Source organism: Rhinopithecus roxellana, chromosome 14 (genome assembly GCF_007565055.1).
Source record: "Rhinopithecus roxellana isolate Shanxi Qingling chromosome 14, ASM756505v1, whole genome shotgun sequence".
NCBI classification, from domain to species: domain Eukaryota; kingdom Metazoa; phylum Chordata; class Mammalia; order Primates; family Cercopithecidae; genus Rhinopithecus; species Rhinopithecus roxellana.
Window position 1 is genome coordinate 89,269,530 of NC_044562.1, and position 19,845 is coordinate 89,289,374.

A 19,845-nucleotide genomic window follows, 5' to 3' on the forward strand; every position below is an offset into this window, starting at 1 on the left:
CCCTGGTCCAACACTCTGTTTGTGCTACAACCGGAGAGGGGGGATTTTTGTGCTTGTCTGTCATCCCCCATGGCTGCACACACTGAGACACAGCTGCTGTTCAAATCTGGGCATCTTGCAGCATGTGTCAAACGTTAACTGTTTCATGATCTTGTTTTGTCAAAAGTTCTCCTTACAGAATTTTATCATCATGGACCCTACAGAATTTTACCTTTAAACATCTTGGATAAAAACCTTATTTTCCTCAATGCTTTTTTAATCCTAGATCAACCTTCTCTCCAGAATATCATCTGTGGATTTTCAAAAACATCCAATTCAAGGCCGGTGTGGTGGCTCACGCCTATAATCCCAGCACTTTGGGAGGCTGAGGTGGGCAGATCACTTGAGTTCAGCAGTCTAGACCACCTTGGCCAACATGACGAAACCCCACCTCTACTAAAAATCCACAAAATTACCCAGATGTGGTGGCACATGCCCGTAATCCCAGCTAGTCAGGTGGCTGAGGCAGGAGAATTGCTTGAACCCGGTAGGCAGAGGTTGCAGTGAGCCCAGATCGTGCCACTGCACTACAGCCTGGGCAGCAGAAAGAGACTCCATCTCAAAAAGTAAAAACAAACAAAAAGAAAAAACAAAAAATCCAATTCTTTGCAAAGCTTAAACATCGAGGCAACCACTTCATGTTTTCTCCTGTCTTCGGATAAGGGAATAAATTTTTACAAGACTTTTTCCCTCTCTCAGATAAAATATCTTATTGTTTTTCAGCCTATGAATCTGTCAATTCAAATATCAGCCATGAAGAGGAAGGGCCTAGTAGTCAGCATTTCCTAACAGGTAAGCTTTTCCCCTAAAAAGTTACCTCTACTTCTCTATGTAACTTGACTCATGATCATAGACCTCAGAAACCCACAATTTCTCCCCAAATATACCAATAAGTAGCAGAGAGGATTACTTCTTGGAAAGCCTGAGAGATGTATTGTTCTCATGAGTTACTCATGGGCAGCCCCGTGGTCTGAGTGTAAATATTAGTGAGGAAGAGACATCGGATGGAACCAAGTGCTTATGCTTAGCTGGCCTGGGGAAGGATAATTTGCAGGGATATCCTGTGGGTCCTGAAGGTAATCCACTGCACAATTCCCTAAATAATAAGGTAGACATTTTCCCCTGGAGTTGTGCATCCCTCACCCTGCACACACCATAAGCTAGGAGCCAATCTGGGAAAGACTCAGGCTTGTATTTTCAATAGAGGAATGAGGCCAGGTCTGCCTCTCCTCAGATTCCTTTTCTATTTCATTTCCCCCGTGGAGAGATCTGCAAACACTGGGAGTATAGGTTGACTTTGTAGCTCATCCTACACCCACAGATATGGCTGCTGCTGCTTCAGACCAAGGAAAGGATGATGACCTCGAGACTTTCTCTCCTAAAAATAGTCTTTGATTAACAGAGAAATGTGTGTGGTCTTCCTGGCTGCTTTTTTTTTTTTTTTTTTTTCCGGAGATGCAGTTTTGCTCTTGTTGGTCTCGGCTCACTGCAACCTCTGCCTCCCAGGTTCAAGCAATTCTCCTGCCTCAGCCTCCCAAGTAGCTGGGATTACAGCCGCCTGCCACCACGCCTGCCCAATTTTTGTATTTTTAGTAGAGACGGGGCTTTACCATGTTGGCCAGGCTGGTCTCAAACTCCTGACCTCGTGATCCGCCCGCCTCAGCCTCCCAAAGTACTGGGATTACAGGCGTGAGTCACCACTCCTGGCCTCCTGGCTGCTTCTTTTGGGGCTGGGCAGCAATGAATCCTGCATGAAGAAGCTGCTGAAGGAACAGGCAGGAGGCAGTGCCACAGATTAAGGGCTGTAGGCAAATCAGGGTGGAAAGATTGTTTGTGCCAGAGGAGATTGCAAAACTAAGAGAAAATGCACAATCATATCCTTGCCAATCTCAAAATCTGTAAACAGAGAAATACCTGTGAGTCTGGCCCTCTGCATTCCCCCTGCCATCTTCCTTGGGCAGACATCCTGACAAAAGTAGGAAGAGTTTCCGTGCCGTTTTTGCTCAGTCTCATGCATTGGTTAGAACTGGGCCAGAACAGCTCTTAAATAGGAGCCCTCAGTAAAAATGATGATGATGGTGGTGGTGGTGGTGACAGCTACTGTTGTTATATATCCCTGATATGCCAAACATCATGCTGAGTGCTTTGCATTCATTATTTCATTTCATCCCCACAGCAACGATAGGAGATAAATCCTATTATTATCTTCATTTTTCATCTAGGACAATGTGGCTCAGAGAGGTTAAGTGACTTGCCCAAGGTCACACAAAGTAGTGAAGTTAGGATTTGAAACCAAGGAACCTGTATATTTATGACTAAGCATGGTTCATAGTGGCATCAGTCTAAAGAGGGGCAATTCCATCTGACAATATATGAGAGTTTAGGAAGTCCTTGACTTAGTAATGACCCGTGCAAACAAATGGCTTCTGTCTAACCTCCGTTTCCCCCTCCAATTCCCCCTGCTCAGCATCAGACACCCTTTTGTGGGTAACACTAAAAAGGATTTGCAACTTTCAGAGATATCATAGGGAGAAGAGGAGAAGCTGGGAAAAAAAAAAAGTAACAGTTTGGGAGAATCAAAGTCCTGAAACAACTTTTCAAGCAAGATAAGCCTGATTACAGGCTAGCTCTGCAAACCAAAATATTCTTTCTAATAGCACCTAAAATGTTACCATTTCTCTTCATTCTACCATTAAAATCTCACCGATAAAATACTTACCTTGGTTTAAGGAGTATCGTCTTAAGATTCTGAAACTTCAGAGAGGTGAATAGTCTGTCACACTTTAGTAAAACTATATTTAATCAGATAGTTGCTCTCTTGCAGCCTAGCTAGGAACAGCTGCTCTGAGGGACTAAAAATTCTGATGGGTGGAAACAAAGGTAAGTAATTTGGAAGTACACAGAGCTTTAAGGGTTGAAACATGCCTGGCCCATGGAGTGCCCCAGGAGGCTCGGATGAACAGCAGAACATCAGCTGCATGGCGAAGGGGACACTAGAAGGAGAAAAGTGCAGAAGGGGCCATGACAGCACACCAAAGACTAACTTAGCCTTTTACAGGGGGCCTCGCAGCAAGCTCTAGATCCAGGAAAAGGAGAGAACGTTTTGATCCTTCTTGCCTCTATTCCTAGTAACTAAAAGACCTTGGACTAATGCAAATCTCCTTCCTATTTCCAAGCTTTAGAACATACTGTTCCCTCTGCCTGGAGCACAGTTCCTCATCGCCTCCTATCCAACATTTTTTAATTGCGGAAAAATACACATAACATAAAATTTGTCATCGGAACCATTTTTACTGTACAGTCCAGTGGTGTTAAGTACGTTCACATTATCGTGCAACCAGTCTCCAGAACTCTTTTCATCTTGCAAAACTGAAACTTTATACCCATTAAACAACTCCCCCTTTTCCCTCCCCTAGCCCCTGGCAACCACCATTCTACTTTCTGTTATCCCCGACTTTTACCCCTTGTCCTAGTTAACTCCTGCTAATCCTTCACTTCCCGATTTAGTTCTCAAACTGACCTCCCCATGAAGAGTGTTCTGCTTTCCCCTCGCCCTCCCCCCATCCCTGCCGATGGGGTGACACCCACCCTCCACATGTGCACAATGAACCATGCTTACACAGTTACAGGCACAGCGGCTCACTCACCGCATTGGCCACTGACTAGACTTTTCTCTCCATGGAACCGCAAGCTCTCTTCTCTTCTCTTCTCTTCTCTGCTCTTCTCTTCTCTTCTCTTGTCTTCTCTTCTCTTCTTTTCTTTTGAAGGGTCTCCCTCTGTTGCACAGACTGGAGTGCAGTGGCTGGATCTCAGCTCACTGCAGCCTTGACTTCCTGGACTCATGCGATCCTCCCATCTCAGCCTCCTGAGTAGCTGGGACTCTAGGTGCTTGCCATCATGCCTGTCTTTTTTGTTTGTTTGTTTGTTTGTTTGGTAGAGATGGGGTCTCACTATGTTGCCCAGACTGGTCTCCAACTTCTGGGCTCAAGCCATCTTCCCACCTCAGCATCTCAAAGTGTTGGGATTACAGGCATGAGCCACCACACTCAGTCACTAGACTGCAATCTTTTTAAGGGCAGGGGCCCACCAGCAACGCTATTACCTGGTAATATGCTGCTAACACACACCTACTGTCAGTGCAGCATAAGCATTTAATGATTGAAAGGTTTAGCTACAATACGGGTGAAACAGGCTTTTTTTTTTTTTTTTTTTTTTTTTCAGGTTGACTTGGAAACTTAATCACTATGCAAAACAGTCTCTGCAGGAAAATGCATTCCACATATAGGCATAGGGTGCCTCTTTCACAACTTTTGTTCCCTTGATTTGGCCACTGACCTTAACAAAAACATTTTTACATCACTTTGTGCTTAATATTCCCCATTTCTTGCTAAGGGAATAGATATAATATTACTGTGAAAATATCTGGGCCAGGCACAGTGGCTCATACCTGTCTGTAATCCCAGCTATTCAGGAGGCTGAGGCAGGAGAATTGATTCTCCTGCCAGAGGCAGGGTTGCGGTGGCAGAGGTTGCAGTGAACCGAGATCGCACCATTGCACTCCAGCCTGGGCAACAAGAGCAGAACTCCATCTCAAAAAACAAATAAATAAATAAATAAAATACCTGATATCCCCCTGGAACTGAGTTCAAAGACCAATTTAAAACATCTATTCATTGGAACACCTATAGAGCTTTCATAAGTTTTTTTTTCTTTTTTTTGAGACAGAGTCTCACTCTATTGCCCAGGCTGGAGTGCAGTGGCACAATCTTGGCTCACTGCAACCTCCATCTACCAGGTTCAAGTGATTCTCATGCCTCAGTCTCTCTAGTAGGTGGGATTACAGGCGCATGCCACCATAACCAGGTAATTTTTGTAATTTTAGTAGAGATAGGGTTTCACCATGTTGGCCAGGCTGGTCTCGAACTCCTGACCTCAGGTGATCCACCTGCCTAAGCCTCCTAAAGTGCTGGGATTACAGGCATGAGCCTAGAGTTTTCACAATTTTTTGTTTTCTTTGTGATCATTTCATTTTAATTAATATTTTCAGGTAAAAGTGATAGGATTCTAAAAGGATTGTGTAGATGGTAGACTTCTTTGGGTATTTGTGGACATGAAGGTTGATTTCAACTATTTGAAATGACCTCAAAAATCAGGGAACTGGCATGGTGTGGTGGTTCATGACTGTAATCTCAACACTTTGGGAGGCCAAGGTGGGAGGATTACTTGAGGCTAGGATTCAAGACCACCCTGGTCAACATAGCAAGACCCTGTCTCTAAAAAAATTAAAATTAAAAATAAATAAAACATCAGGGACACACACAATTTGTCATTTTACAGAGGCATGAAGTCAAATCATTGATATTGCAAGGCTGGGAGACAGAAGACTATTACTAAGCTAGTGAGTGAGCCTAGCCAGCCTCGCAGCACTCACACATCTTATGTTGTGGTCTATAATTCATTATAACATCTGCAATAGCTCTTGTGCAGTTACTTTTCAACAGAAGAACATTGATTTCTTTATATATACATATATACACACACATGCATTTTTAATGGCCCTAAAAAAATGCTGACTGCTGGGACTCGTGATGGAAGTAAAAGAAAGTGAAATGGTCTAACAATGTGATGGTTCTCTACCAAAAAAATAGTTTAATAAATCACACTAAGCCTTTATTTATAGTCTCATTAAGAGTCTGAAGAACTCTCTCTCTTTTTTCAATTCTTCTTTAGTTTTATTACCAATAGATACACACTAGGGGCATTCACAAATCTAAGGATGCTTAAAATTCTCAGGATGTGTCCTTCCCAAGTAGCCAGGATCTGCTGTTCACTTAATGCATGATATGCACGAGGGATCAGGACCTTGCCCAAGTAGTGAAGTAATACTTAGCACAATGCATTTTAAAGTAGGTATAGATCTTAGGATTTTGTGTGTGAGTTATATTTCTCAACCTATATTAAAGTTTAGAAGATTAAATTTTCTTCTGTCAGAGTGATCAAAAAATTATAACTTTCATTAACTAATAATTCATAAATAGTATTTTCTGTTTAATCACCCTTCAGACATTTGTGTCGTCTTCTCATCACAACTATAAAGAAGCATAAGGCCGGTCGCAGTGGCTCACGCCTGTAATCCCAGCACTTTGGGAGGCTGAGGCAAGTGGATCACTTAAGGCAGTTCGAGACCAGGTTGGCCAACATGGTGAAACCCCATCTCTACCAAAAATACAAAAATTAGCCAGGCATGGTGGCAGGCGCCTGTAGTACCAGCTACTCTAGAGGCTCAGGCAGGAGAATCACTTGAACCCAGGAGGCAGAGGTTGCAGTGAGCCGAGATCGCACCACTGCACTCCAGCCTGGGCAACAGAGTGAGACTCCATCTCAAAAAAATAAAATAAAATAAAATATAAAAAAACAAAGAAAGAAGTTTTTTTGTAGCTTTCCTGAAGGATGTTTCCCACCTAGTTTCTCTCTTGCTCCTTTCATACATCTCTCTGTGGCCTAAGGATTTTGCTACTGTCTTGGTTTCCCCATAATCCCTCCTTTGAAAGTTAATGTAAACACCAGAATCAGACTGTGTTCAACAGAAAGAATCTGTGAGTATGTTTTTTTGTTTGTTTATTTTGAGACGGAGTCTGGCTCTCGTTGTCCAGGCTGAAGTGCAATGGCACAATCTCGGCTCACTGCAACCTCTCCCGGGTTCAAGCCATTCTCCTGCCTCAACCTCCCAAGTAGTTGGGATTACAGGTGCACACCACCACACCTGGCTAATTTTTTGTATTTTTAATAGAGACGAGGTTTCACCATGTTGGCTAGGCTGGTCTCAAACTCCTGAGCCCAAGTGATGTTCCTGCCTCGGCCTCCCAAAGTGCTGGGATTACAGGCATGAGGCACTGGGCCCAGTCTGTATGTTTTACAAAGCAGAAAGATATTGCTCATTCATTCATTCAACAAACACTAATTGTCCATCTACTAGTGACAAATACTATGGTAGGCACAAAAATACAGTTGAGAGACCATGTCCATGCCTTAAAGTAGTCCACAGGAGTGGAATGTGTTGAGAGTTATGAATGAGTTCAGACTGACTCAGCCTGGAGGTTGAGAAGGCTTTTGGAAGGAGAGAACACTTAAGCAGAGTTTCTAAGGATGTATGTGGGAACTATCTGAGTGGTAAAGAGGGGATGCTCTAGGAGAAAGGACAATATAGATGTGAGAGAGCATGCAGCATGGAGAAACTGAGGCAACATGTAATGACTGTACCCCAGGGTACACGCAGGGGAGGGAGTGATGAAAAATACACCTTGAGAAGGAGGCAGAAGCCAGATCATGAAGGGCCATAGAAAGCAGCTAAGAGGCCGGGCGTGGTGGCTCACACCTGTAATCCCGGCACTTTGGGAGGCCGAGGCGGGCAGATCACCTGCGGTCAGGAGTTTGAGACCAGCCAGACCAACATGGAGAAACCCCATCTCTACTAAAAATACAAAATTAGCCAGGCATGGTGGTGCACGCCTGTAATCCCAGCTACTTGGGAGGCTGAGGCAGGAGAATCGCTTGAACCCAGGAGGCGGAGCTTGCAGTGAGCCGAGATCATGCCATTGCACTCCAGCCTGGGCAACCAGAGCGAGACTCCATCTCAAAAAAATTTTTAAATTGAAAGCAGCTGAGGAATTTACACCAATGGCGGTGGGACTCTGCTTACATAGGAATTGGCATCACCAGATTTTTATTTTATAGAAATGACTCCCAGCTATGTAGAGAATGGATTGGAGGAGATAAGACTAGAGACTGGGACCCCAGATATCTTTATTTGTTTGAGAGCAAGTGACCACAGATAATATTTTCTGGCCAGGTGCAGTGGCTCACACCTATAATCCCAGCACTTTGGGAGACCAAGGCAGGCAGATCACCTGAGGTCAGGACTTTAAGACCAGCCTGGCCAACATGGCAAAACCCCATCTCTACTGAAAATACAAAAATTAGCCAGGCGTGGTGGCACATGCCCATAATCCCAGCTACTCGGGAGGCTGAAGCAGGGAGAATTGCTTGAACCTGGGAGGCAGAGGTTGCAGTGAGCCAAGGTTGTGCCACTGCACTCCAGCCTGGGTGACAGAGCGAGACTTCTCTCAAAAAAAAAAAAAATATATATATATATATATATATATAATATATATAAATATATTATCTATATAATATATAAATATTATCTATATAATATATAAATATAATATATATAATATAAATATAATATATATAATATATATAATATAAATATAATATATATATATATATATATTTTTTTTTTTTTTTTTCTGGAGAACAGAGACCACTACGTGAATGACATTTGCTTGCTGCCTGTTTTGTGTGCAATTCCACCTTCAGCCTTTTTTTTGAATTCCTTTCCTCCACACAGTCTTCCACCATAGATATCCTTATGAATCCTGTGATGTCTCTTGATTGGAGAGTTTCTCATGTGGTTGACATTTTGTTGTTATGCATCTCGAATTTAAATTCAGTCCTCTAGCTAGGCTTTCATTCTGGGCTTGGTAAACTGCCATGTGCCTTTAGACCTTTCCATAAAAAATAATTTATGAACTTTTGAGAGAGATTGGTGTTCCCAAAGCTAAAGCCAGACCCTTGAGACTTATCTAGCCTTAATCTAAAAAGATATAAGTAAAGGACTGTTATCCCAAATTGGAAGAAAAATATTGCCCTTGCATTTACTGGGTACTTCCGTATTTAAATTCAGACTGACTCACATTTTCTAGCTCTGTCTACTTGACTCCCTAGTTAGAGCTCCCAGGGGGATGTCTTTCGCCTGGAGACTTATTCAGGCCTCCAGCAACTATTCCTTACGCCCATCTCGCCCTCCTCCTCATTCAGGAAGATTTAAAGTGAAAATGTGTAGCATAAACAGGGTCTTAAATCTCGTCCCAAGAATTTGATAATGACAATACCAAAAGGCCATCTTGGGTCTTGGTCTCCTGCATTAAACAAGCAGACTCAAAATTTATTATAACACTACAAACACTCGATAGGTCATAGGTGTCTTGAGTCACATCATATAAAATAAAGTATTTTTAGATATTCTTAAGGAAAGGTCAGCAGGACCAAAATTATCCTTCCTTTTATGGTTAAGTTTATACTAGGGAGAATTTTTTTTTAATAATCTGGAATTTGCATTTGCATTTTCCATTTCTGATCAAAAAAACACGGTCCCCATGAAGGGACTGAGGCTGACTTTCAGACCTTCTCCCATTGATTTCTGCTGAGGCCAGCAAGTCCCTGCGCAAAGCTATGAGAAGGCAAAGGTGCTTTCTGAGACCTGTTTGGCAATGGATATATCCCTTCCATGGTTATGAAACATTGCAAGTTATGGGGTATGTTCCAGGACAGCATGTTAGCCATCAAAGGGTGCTCTTGCCTCAGAAATGATATACATAGACAAACGCCTTAAACAGATTTAAAGAAGCTCCTGCCAGCACCTCCAACAGCTACTGCCCTTGTAACCACTGGATATTTGGAAAGTTTGGACCCTACGGGCGTGATATTCTTTCCCAAACCCTGACATATATCTAGGAAGGAGCCAGGTGGCCCACCTGGCCTAATAAGGTGACTCTTTGGAGTTGATCTCTATTTTGACACCAGATGGGGCCCACAAGAGGGTCCCATACCAAGGCAAATATGCATCCTGAAACAATGGGAATAAATATGACTATATTTCTTTCTTTCTTTCTTTTTCTTCTTTTTGAGACAGAGTTTCGCTCTTGTTGCCCAGGCTGGAGTGCAATGGCACGATCTTAGCTCACTGCAACCTCCGCCTCCTGGATTCAAGTGATTCTTCTGCTTCAGCCTCCCAAGTAGCTGGGATTACAGGCGCCCGCCACCACACCTGACTAATGTTTTGTATTTTTAGTAGAGACAGGGTTTCACCATGTTGGCCAGGCTAGTCTCAAACTCCTGACATCAAGTGATCTGCCCGCCTTGGCCTCCCAAAGTGCTGGGATTACAGGCGTGAGCCACCACGCCCAGCCAACTATGCTTCATTTTTATTGAAAACAACAAACAATGACTTGGGAATTAAACATAGCCAATGCAGATTTAAATAGAAGGAAATGTTAAGGAGCCATATTCCATGCTAGAATCAGATGCCCTTTCCTGCTTTTCAAGTTTTGAGTGTTTGGTGAAGGATTCCATGATTTGAAGAAGGCAGAACAGGCTTGGGATGAGGCCCCCATCTAGTAAGGGTCATCTCTAAAACTGCCTGATTATCTGGTGAGAATGCTATCTCCTCACTAAAAGCCTGTGGTTAGATTAATGCTAGCATTTGAAAATCTGCTAAGGCCTGATGGTGGACAGCCAAGGAAGGAATGTGTTTTCTGTTTATCTCTTTAGCGGCAGAAATGTTCATCACAGAAAGACTGTGAACTCCCAGTTTCAGGCGTGCCTGGAAGTTGTGCAGCCTATAGTCTGTATAGCCTGTATCGACTGTAAAAACTGGAATGTGCACACCAGTTTCTGAACGACAAAAAAGAACCAGGCCTTTGTTTGCAGCCAATTACCTGGGTTGGTTGATGGGTTAATCAGTTTCTTTGACTTGATAACAGGGGTAGATCTTGTCACATTGTTCTGAAAGGAGGTTTTACCACCCCCACTGTTCTATCTCCCAGGAATGCAGTTTGAGTTGTGTCTCCTCTTTGACAGCTTGGACCTCAGTAAATTACCAAGGTCTTGACCCAAAAGATGGAGAAGTCCTAAGTGATTTTTCAGTCTCCTATCTAAAAATGTGTTTACATTTCTTGAACTCTGGCTGACTGATTCATTCTCCTGGTGTTGCAAGAACTTTCCTTATGCATTAGAATTTATAAGTTTCATTTCTAAGAGGCCCATGAATCCTTCCAAGCCACAGTGTAGTGAACCTCATCACAACACAATTCTACTGGGCTAGATTTGTCCCAAGGGTGGATCATGGCCAAGCAGCTGTGATGTGGCAAGCTCATTGAGGCTAACAGGAGGCAGTGTGATGTGGAGGGGAAAGTGCAAGACACTAAGTCAGGACATCTGGGTTCCGGGTCCTGGTCTTGTGTTATTTCAAGATGTGCCCTTGAACCAACTGAATGAAAATGCTTTCAGGGCCTCAGTTTCCCCTAGGCTGATTTAAATTTTAAAAAAAAAATTTTTTTTTGAGACAGAGTCTCACTCTGTCACCTAGGCTGGAGTGCAGTGGTAAATCTCGGCTCACTGCAACCTTCACCTCCCGAGTTCAAGTGATTCTTGTGTCTCAGCCTCCTGAGTAGCTGGGATTACAGGCACACATCACCACACCCTGCTAAGAAATGTTTTAAATCTGTGCAAAAGTCATTTTCAAAAACAGAAGCAGCTAGCTGAGAAACAACAGAAAAGGGAAGGTCAGCCCACAAAGAATGAGTAGAGGCTTACGGTCAAAAAGACAAAGATACAGAGTGACATATGGCCATTGGCTCCTAAAAGAGCTACTTATGGGTACCAAGTATGGAAATAACTTTTTGTTGGACATTGGTCCCACAGAAGAGACTAAAACCTTTGTCAGTAGAGCCATGTGCTTAGCTAAATCTGTTTCTCAAATAAACATTCCTTTAGAATATTAAAATTACTTTTTTTTTTTTTCAGACGGAGTCTTGCTCTGTCACCCAGGCTGGAGTGCAGTTGCATGATCTTGGCTCACTGCAACCTCTGCCTCCCAGGTTCAAGCGATTCTCCTGCCTCAGCCTCTGGAGTAGCTGCAACTACAGGCGCCCACCACCACGCCCAGCTAATTTTTGTATTTTTAGTAGAGATGGGGTTTCGCCTTGTTGGCCAGGCTGGTCTTGAACTCCTGGCCTCAAGCAATCCACCCACCTCGGCCTCCCAAAGTGCTGGGATTACGAGCATGAGCCACTGCACCCGACCAAATTTACTTTCTTAAGGGAAAAAAAGAAAACCAAAATAAAACCTATCCTTTTGCACCATGGAGTTTTAGGGTCGGGCAGTCTTGGAGGGAAATCCTTACTCAAAACCTCACTAGTGGTACAACTTTGAGTGGGTTACTATACTTTTTGCACCTCAGCTGCCACACCTATAGAGTACATTGATAACGACAGCATGGAGGGGAGTCATGGGCATCACACGACAGCCCCTGCTGTGTCCGGGTGATGCCTGCTTCCCAGCTGGCGCCACAGTTTCCATTAATCCCCTCCCTCCAGCCCCGCTTTGGCGTTTGCCTTTGTTTGATTCATGTTTCCACCTTTCCTCTTGCCCCTCCACATTATAAGGAAAAAAGGAAGCCTCTGATCTCTCTATTTGGAAGTTTGCAGAAGCCTTTTCCTACTTCAGTGAAGTGCAGTCATACAAAATTTATACTCAACAGCATCAGCAGATTTTTTTTCATCAATATTTCCTTTTTAATTTCAGCTTTATCTGAATTTTAATAGCATAAAGAATTTACTTTTGTTCTTTTAAAGAGCAACCAAAACAAGAATAATATGTATTTGAATGTAAAGTCTTAACACTATGTTTAACATGGTGTTTAGACTATGCCTATAGTGGTTACAGGTATTATTTGGTGAGTAAATTATGAATGCCATGGGTGTATATGTGCTTACAATCTTACATACATATGAACTAGGGGTGTGTGTGTGGTATATATAAAAAGTCATGAAACCCAGATCTGACCACCTTGATATTTTTTCCTCTTTGATTTTCACTATAGCAAACACTGAACCTAGAGCCAACCTTCACATGAATCTTTATGAAACCTCACCATTGACCCAAACAACAGAGAATCAGGTACAGTATTGACTCTGAATGAGGATGACACTGGGAGTCACAACTCGGGTTCTTGTCTCAGCTTGCTGTGTGGCCCTAGGTGAGATACTTTACCTCTCTGGGCCTCATTTGCCTAATCAATAAAATGAGACAAGTAGACTATGAAATCACAGAGGTTCCTTTACTCTTAGACTTGGAATATCTTAACTCAACTTGGACTGTATTATTTGGCTCTTTACGTGTGTGAATAAGCTGAATAGGACTTTCCCTGACTTCTGTGAAGTCAGAAAGGGAATAAGGGAACACAGAAAGGTGACATCCAATGAGGCAGTAGGCACTAATTTTCATTCATAATAGAGATAAATATTGGCAATTAAGAAAAAAAAAAGTGCAAAGGTAATCGTGAAGAAAGGAGGATGGTGCTTCATCTAGATATATTAAGAATTTCTATTAGTGGACTGGTGACAGTGGGCTCATGCCTGTAATCCTAGCACTTTGCGAGGCTGAGGCGGGCAGATCACCTGAGGTCAGGAGTTCGAGACTGGCCTGGCCAATGTGGTGAAACCCTGTCTCTACTAAAAATACAAAAATTAGCCGTGTGGTGGCATGCACCTGTGGTCGTAGTTACTTGGGAGGCTGAGGCAGGAAAATCACTTGAACCTAGGAGGTGGAGGTTGCAGTGAGCTGAGATCATGCTGCAGCCAGAATCCAGAGCGAGAGAGCGAGACCCTGTCTCAGAAAAACAAAAGAGTATCTGTTAGTGGTTCAAGGACATATGTTCACAAATATTTATAAGTTTGTTCCTTCCTTGGAAGCTTTGAAGCTGGAACTGTCTTCAAATTCTCTCTAGAGAGACAACTCAGGGGAATTCCTAGAACTGAATCCAGGGCCTCAGAGAACCTGAGGCAGAGGCAGCACACGCAGCTGCAGGGGACTCGCAGGTCTCACCCTGCTGTGTGACACCTCCAGGCCATGATCTTGATTTCTCCATTCTGTCCACCTTCCTTCCTGCCACAGCCTGGCTTTCTATTCTTCCCCAGCACTCATTATGCATAATGGTGATAGAAACGGGTTTGCTTTCATCTGTGTGCCTGAGCTGGGCTCTGAGGTAGGACCTGAACTCTCTGTGACAACCCTAGGCCTGGGTCAGGTCTCCACTGAGGTGAAACACAACTGAGCAACTCCTCCCTGCTGCCAAGGAGCTGCTGAACCAACATTTGCATGTTTTAAATGCCCACTTTGCAGACATCCCATTTAAGGGAACTAGAGACAGAGTTTTTGAAAGAGTGTGTGACTAAGGAAAACATAATATGGTGTATTTTGATAATTCTGCAACCCAAAGGCCATGCAAAGGCCTCACATACCCTAAACACACCCCAAATTCACACAGCCCCACGGTTCTGTTCCAAAAGACCTACTATCACCTGCAATGAAAGAGAGGCTCGGGCGGGCGTGGAGGCTCATGCCTGTAATCCCAGCACTTTGGGAGGCCAAGGTGGGCGGATCACAAGGTCAGGAGTTCAAGACCAGCCTGGCCAACATGGTGAAACCCAGTTTCTACTAAAAATACAAAAATTAGCTGGGTATGGTGGCACACCTCTGTAATCCCAGCTACTCGGGAGGCTGAGGCAGGAGAATCACTTGAACGCAGGAGATGGAGGTTGCAGTGAGCCAAGATCATACCATTGCACTCCAGCCTAGGCGACAGAGCAAGACTCCGTCTCAAAAAAAAAAAAAGAAAGAAAGAGGGGCTCAACCATGTCTAATTAAATCCTAGGCTGAATTATTAACTTTGCAGTCAGAAGAAGGAACACCAGAGCGAGGGGTCTTAAACTTTCATCCCTGTTTCCCCTGTGAGGCTGTGGAAAGTTAGCTCGCTGAGAAGCCCATGTGCCTGCCTCCTTTGTGAAACAGCGGGGTGGCTCCCACCAGGAGCGACTTGTCCAAGTTGCAGTAGTCCCAGTTCCTTTAGAAGCAGCCCTGGAAAGAAAGGGCATCTGAGGAGAAGTCTAGGGAGCCCCACCAGCCCCAAACACAGAGAAAACAGGGTGGGAGGGAGGTAGGGGTGTCTTCCTGGCCTCCTGCACCCCCGCTTACTTCTCGAGGCTAATGGCCTCTTATTAGATTAATCACTGACTTTAGTTTTAACTACTTCCCCAGCCTACTCCATGGCAATGACTAATTTCATGTTTATTATAAAGCATCTGGAACGCATTCAGGACAAATTTCTGTCCAGCTGATTTCAGTTCCCTACATTGATGGGCCACTGGCAATCCAGGGGATTCTTTCCCCTGTGGCCTTTCCCACCCTGAAGCAGAGGACATCACAATACTGATCTTAGCAGCACCGTTCCTTTCCATCAGTTCCCCCACTGACTCCCCCTTCCCTCCCTTCCTTGGGATCTGACCCTATTAGGGGTTCAGTCACATGAAAGACTTGTACTTTCATCACAGTGCTAGCTGAGAGAGGGGAAGACTTGCCAAAGGTGGATATTCTAGTATTACCACCCTCTAATGAGAAGTCGCAGGCCTAGATTTAGAAAACAATCTCTGGCGTGTGGGTTGGGGAGACAGCCACAGGGTGCTCTGCAGAGGCTGGGGTGACAGCGTTCCCTGGGCTGGAGGCTTCTGCAGAGGCCCTACCGCTGCGATGCGGGAGCCTTCACCTTGGCTCCTCGGAGGCTGTCCGCACTGTAATGGGAGCAGAAAGGGTTAGGCTCCTTCCTCCAACACACGATGAGGATGGCAAATGGTGGGAATGGCTCCCAAGGCACCTTTTCCACACCTGACCTGAGGAGCGGGGCCTTGGCAGCGAATCCATCAAAAGAAATGAGAGTAGCAACTGATATCAGCAAGTTCCTAGGAGTTAGAAGAGGGGGTGAGGTGGTGGGGGCGGTGGTAAGAAAACTACAAGGGGAAATGTGGAGATGAAAAGAGAGCAATGAAAAAAGAAAAAGGAGACAAGCAGACATGTTTCAACTCCAAGCTCCCATTTCCTCTTTCAAATGAACTGCTTCCCCACTGTGAACAGAATCAAGTATTTATGAAGGCATTTTTTGCATATTAATAGCTGCATATGGAGCATCGCCAGAGCTGCAGTCCTAAAGGTACGGTGCCCTTTTTTAATGCAGGTCTTTCAAACTCCTCACAGAATTTGGTATTCTCCTTTAGATTTATTTTCATTTCTGCCTCGTGGCTCCTCCTAAGGCCCTTCATTTGATTAAGGGAAATTAGTTCCTGGGATACTTTCAGAGACAGAGTATTGCTCTTACCTCGGTGGGCCACTGACATCAATCGCTGGAGAAGCTTTTCCTCTCCCCCAAGGCCTCTCTGTGTAGAGGCCGCAGGTTGAGTTAGGTGACCGGCACCTAAAAAGAGTATTAAAATTACAAATGAAAATTTCAGGAGGAAATATTAACATAGCTAGACAGTGGCCGGAGAAAGTAAAACTAGAAAAAAAAGTAAAATAATTTCATTAACTTTACCATCTATACTCAGTAAAGATTACCTGCAATTTTAAAAGAAAATCATTGAGAACCATGATAAAAATAAGCAAAAGACAGAAACAATTCATATCCAAAAAGGAGTGACAGAAAATAAATATGAAAAAAGTCATTCATCTTGATTAACAATTTAAATGTATATTGAGGCAAACTGTAAGTACCATCTTATATCTGAGATTTGTGCCTTCTCTTACTCTTTTTAAATGGTAACACCCAGGGCTACCAGGGTTTTAAAACTGGTATACTTATACACTTCTGGTGGAACACAGTCTTGATTCAATCCCTTCGTAAAGCAAAATGGCAATATAACTCATGAAACATGAAAAATATGAAATATCCATTGATTATGTATTTCTGACTTCTGGGAATTTATCCTAAGGAAATAATTCAACAGAAAAAAAAAGTCAGTGAAGATGTCCATTGCAGCATTATCTATAACAGAAAATCTGGAAACAGTCTAAGAGTGTAACATCAGAGAAATGATTTTGGGGAGATTTAGAATCTTGTAGCCTCCAGTCGCATGACTCCTAAACCATAATTTCTAATTTTGTGGCTAATTTGTTTGTCCTGCGAAGGCAGTCTGGTTCACAGGTAGGAAGGGGGTTTGTTTTGGGAAAGGGCTGTTATCATCTTTGTTTCAAAGCTAAACTATAAACTAAGTTCCTGCCAAAGTTAGTTCGGCCTACACCAGGAATGAGCAAGGACAACCTGGAAGTTAGAATCAAGATGGAAATTCTCTTGCCTCAGCCTCCCAAGTAACTGGGATTATAAAATCATGCCACCACTCCCGGCTCATTTTTTTCGTATTTTGGTAAAGATGAGGCTTCACCGTGTTGCCCAGGCTGGTCTCAAACTCCGGAGCTCAGGCAATCCACCTGCCTTGGCCTCCCAAAGTGCTAGGATTACAGGCGTGAGCCACCGTGCCTGGCCTGATTTAACATTTTAAAAGTGGAAATCAAAATAAGTCCACTATGGCTGCAACTATATAAAAAAAAAAAAAAAGTGTCTGTTCGGAAAAGACTTGCAAATAATGCATGAAAAAAGTTCAGTCATTCTAACTTGAAACCGAGGTGGATTCTGTTACTTGTTTTCCTAGGCTTTTTTTTTTTTTTTTTTTTTTTCATTGTTTTGCCTTTTTCTAAATTCTCCCTATAAGAAGAAAAGATGGATCATGAGGAGAGCTGGTTTTATTCAAGTCTAGCATAAAATAATCTCAGACTCAGAGTATGCAAGTATTCAGCAAGCTGAACAGGGGTCAACACCATAGCAGCATTATTTTTTAGCTAATTATCATTGGTTTAAAATATTTAACATTAATCAGGTTTTTATTAGTTTATTGAATAGAGTCATCAGCATTCTCCTTTTAAGGATCTCGATCCCTTTTGCCATTTTATCTCTCTAACTCTAGACTTTGGGGGACAATGAATTCACCTTTCTGAAAAATTGGAATTCAGGGCGTAAAACTCTCATCCATCCAGATCCATCTGCGTAAGCTTGGGAAAAGCGGGGCGCTGAGCCCACTTGTTCATAGAGCTGCCAGGGCAGAGGTTGTCAGTAAAGAGTATCAAAGTACAAGCTCAAACCTTAATTAGATTTCCCAAAAATGATTGCATCTCTTTGTTTAAAATAAGAAAGAAAGCATCTCACCAGTTTTCACATTGTCACTTTTCTCCTTTTGTTTAAACTATTTGCAGGCTAGGGAGAACAAACATCCTTTCTCACATGCCTTATCTTGGGTTTTGTTGTATTGCTTTGTGGGGCGTAGAACTTTGGTGGTATCCTAAAAATCCTGTTAAATTGGTGTTGTATCCCTTTTTTCACTTCTGTTTCAACTTATACTATCTCTTGAGTTCAGGTTTCATAAGTTTACAACAGTATAAATTCATATTTGATCTTATGTGTCCTAAGTTTATCTCTTTTGGATTTCAAAGAGTAGCCTATAATTCTAGCACACTAGGATTTGGTTTGAATAAACCTGTGTTTACCCCCATCTGTTTCCTTGGTGGTTTCACAGATGGTGTTCATATCCCCATCAGCTCTCCTCTTTCAGGACCAAAAACAACAAGCATACACACACACAAAAAAGATAAAACACTTGTAGACACACTATGTTTTGTACAAGGGTACAAAGGTAACCTTTTATTTCGTGTCCTTCTAAGCCATACCCTACCCTGCCTTCTGTTTAAGGCTGTTGTCTGCCTTTGTATCCCTTGTGTCTGGCACAGTTCCTGGTACATGGGAGCCACTCAAAAATAAATCAACAGGCCGGGCACGGTGGCTCACGCCTGTAATCCCAGCACTTTGGGAGGCCGAGGTGGACGGATCACTTGAAATCAGGAGTTCGAAACTTAGCCAGGGCAACAAAGTGAGATTCTCTCTCTCTCTCTCTATTTATATTTGTGTGTGTGTGTGTGTGTATATATGTATGTATGTATAGTTTTATATATATGTAACTAAATCTGTCATTGACATTAAGATCCAAATTCTGAATGAAAAAGCCCATCTCCTCTACATAGAATTCCGAGATTGCACTTGATTTATTTTCAGTGATAATTAGATGGAAGTTCAACTGATCTTTCCCCCACAACTCACACAGTCTCTGGGCATTTCCTGCTATTGGTCATTATGATTTGGTTTTTCCTTCTCTGGAAAAGCTTTGGGTCATGTGCAGACTTGTGGATGTCACTAGGCATCCTTCTTGGAGATCTCTCTGAGGCTGACAAGTAAGATTGGTCTCCACACCAATGCCTAAGAGAATTCGCTTTCTGCATTTCCCCATCAAGAAAAGTGCTCTTGACTCCCTACCCTGCCTTTGTTTCTTGTTTCTAAAGTCAGCTCTCTTTTCCAAGACACTGCAACAGCTCACCTAGTTCCATGCCTGTGCTCACTCTCCCTTCTCTCTCTCTCTCTCCCCCCACCCCGCCCTCTGGTTTTGTAAATAGCTTTGGTTGTGGAACTTGATTCAAAGGCTTTTGAAGATCTAAGCAAACTTCATCTTCTGGTTCAGCCTTACCCACAGGATTACTTTGTCTGCCCCAAAATGCCCTAGACAATTTAAGGCTAATTTCCTGAGAGGGGTTTGTTTTTAATTACAAAATGAGGGCTTTTATTTGTTGAATTTTCACTGCAACTATCATTTATTCCAATAAGTCTGTATTAATTGATGTCTTGGCTGCTAGTGCACACAATATCTGCATAGTTAATTTGTTTTCCTTTTTTCTTTGTATTATGAAAAATTTCAAACATATGTAAAAGTAGACACAATAGTATGATGAACCTCCAGATACCTATCGCAAGCTTTAACAATTATCTCCCCATTCTCTTGAGAGGGTCTTTTTTTTTTTGAGACAGAGTCTCACTCTGTTGCCCAGGCTGGAGTGCAGTGGCACAATCTCGGCTCACTGTGACCTCTACCTCCAGGGTGCAAGTGATTCTCCTGCCTCAGCCTCCCGAGTAGCTGGGATTACAGGTGCCCGTCACCATGCCAGGCAAAATTTTGTAGTTTTAGTAGAGACGGGGTTTCG

At 43.1% G+C, this 19,845-nt stretch overlaps 1 protein-coding gene across 2 annotated transcripts in view; it reads left to right on the top strand.

Moving 5' to 3' along the window:
• The window catches only part of KIAA2012 (KIAA2012 ortholog), a 139,643-nt gene that overhangs the window by 60,584 nt on the left and 59,214 nt on the right, over positions 1-19,845 (top strand). For both annotated transcript variants that reach the window (XM_030916551.1, XM_030916552.1), the window contains exons 12-13: positions 763-831; positions 12,764-12,840. In XM_030916551.1, coding sequence (XP_030772411.1) covers positions 763-831; positions 12,764-12,840 — 146 coding nt within the window. The remainder of the gene's footprint in view (positions 1-762; positions 832-12,763; positions 12,841-19,845) is intronic.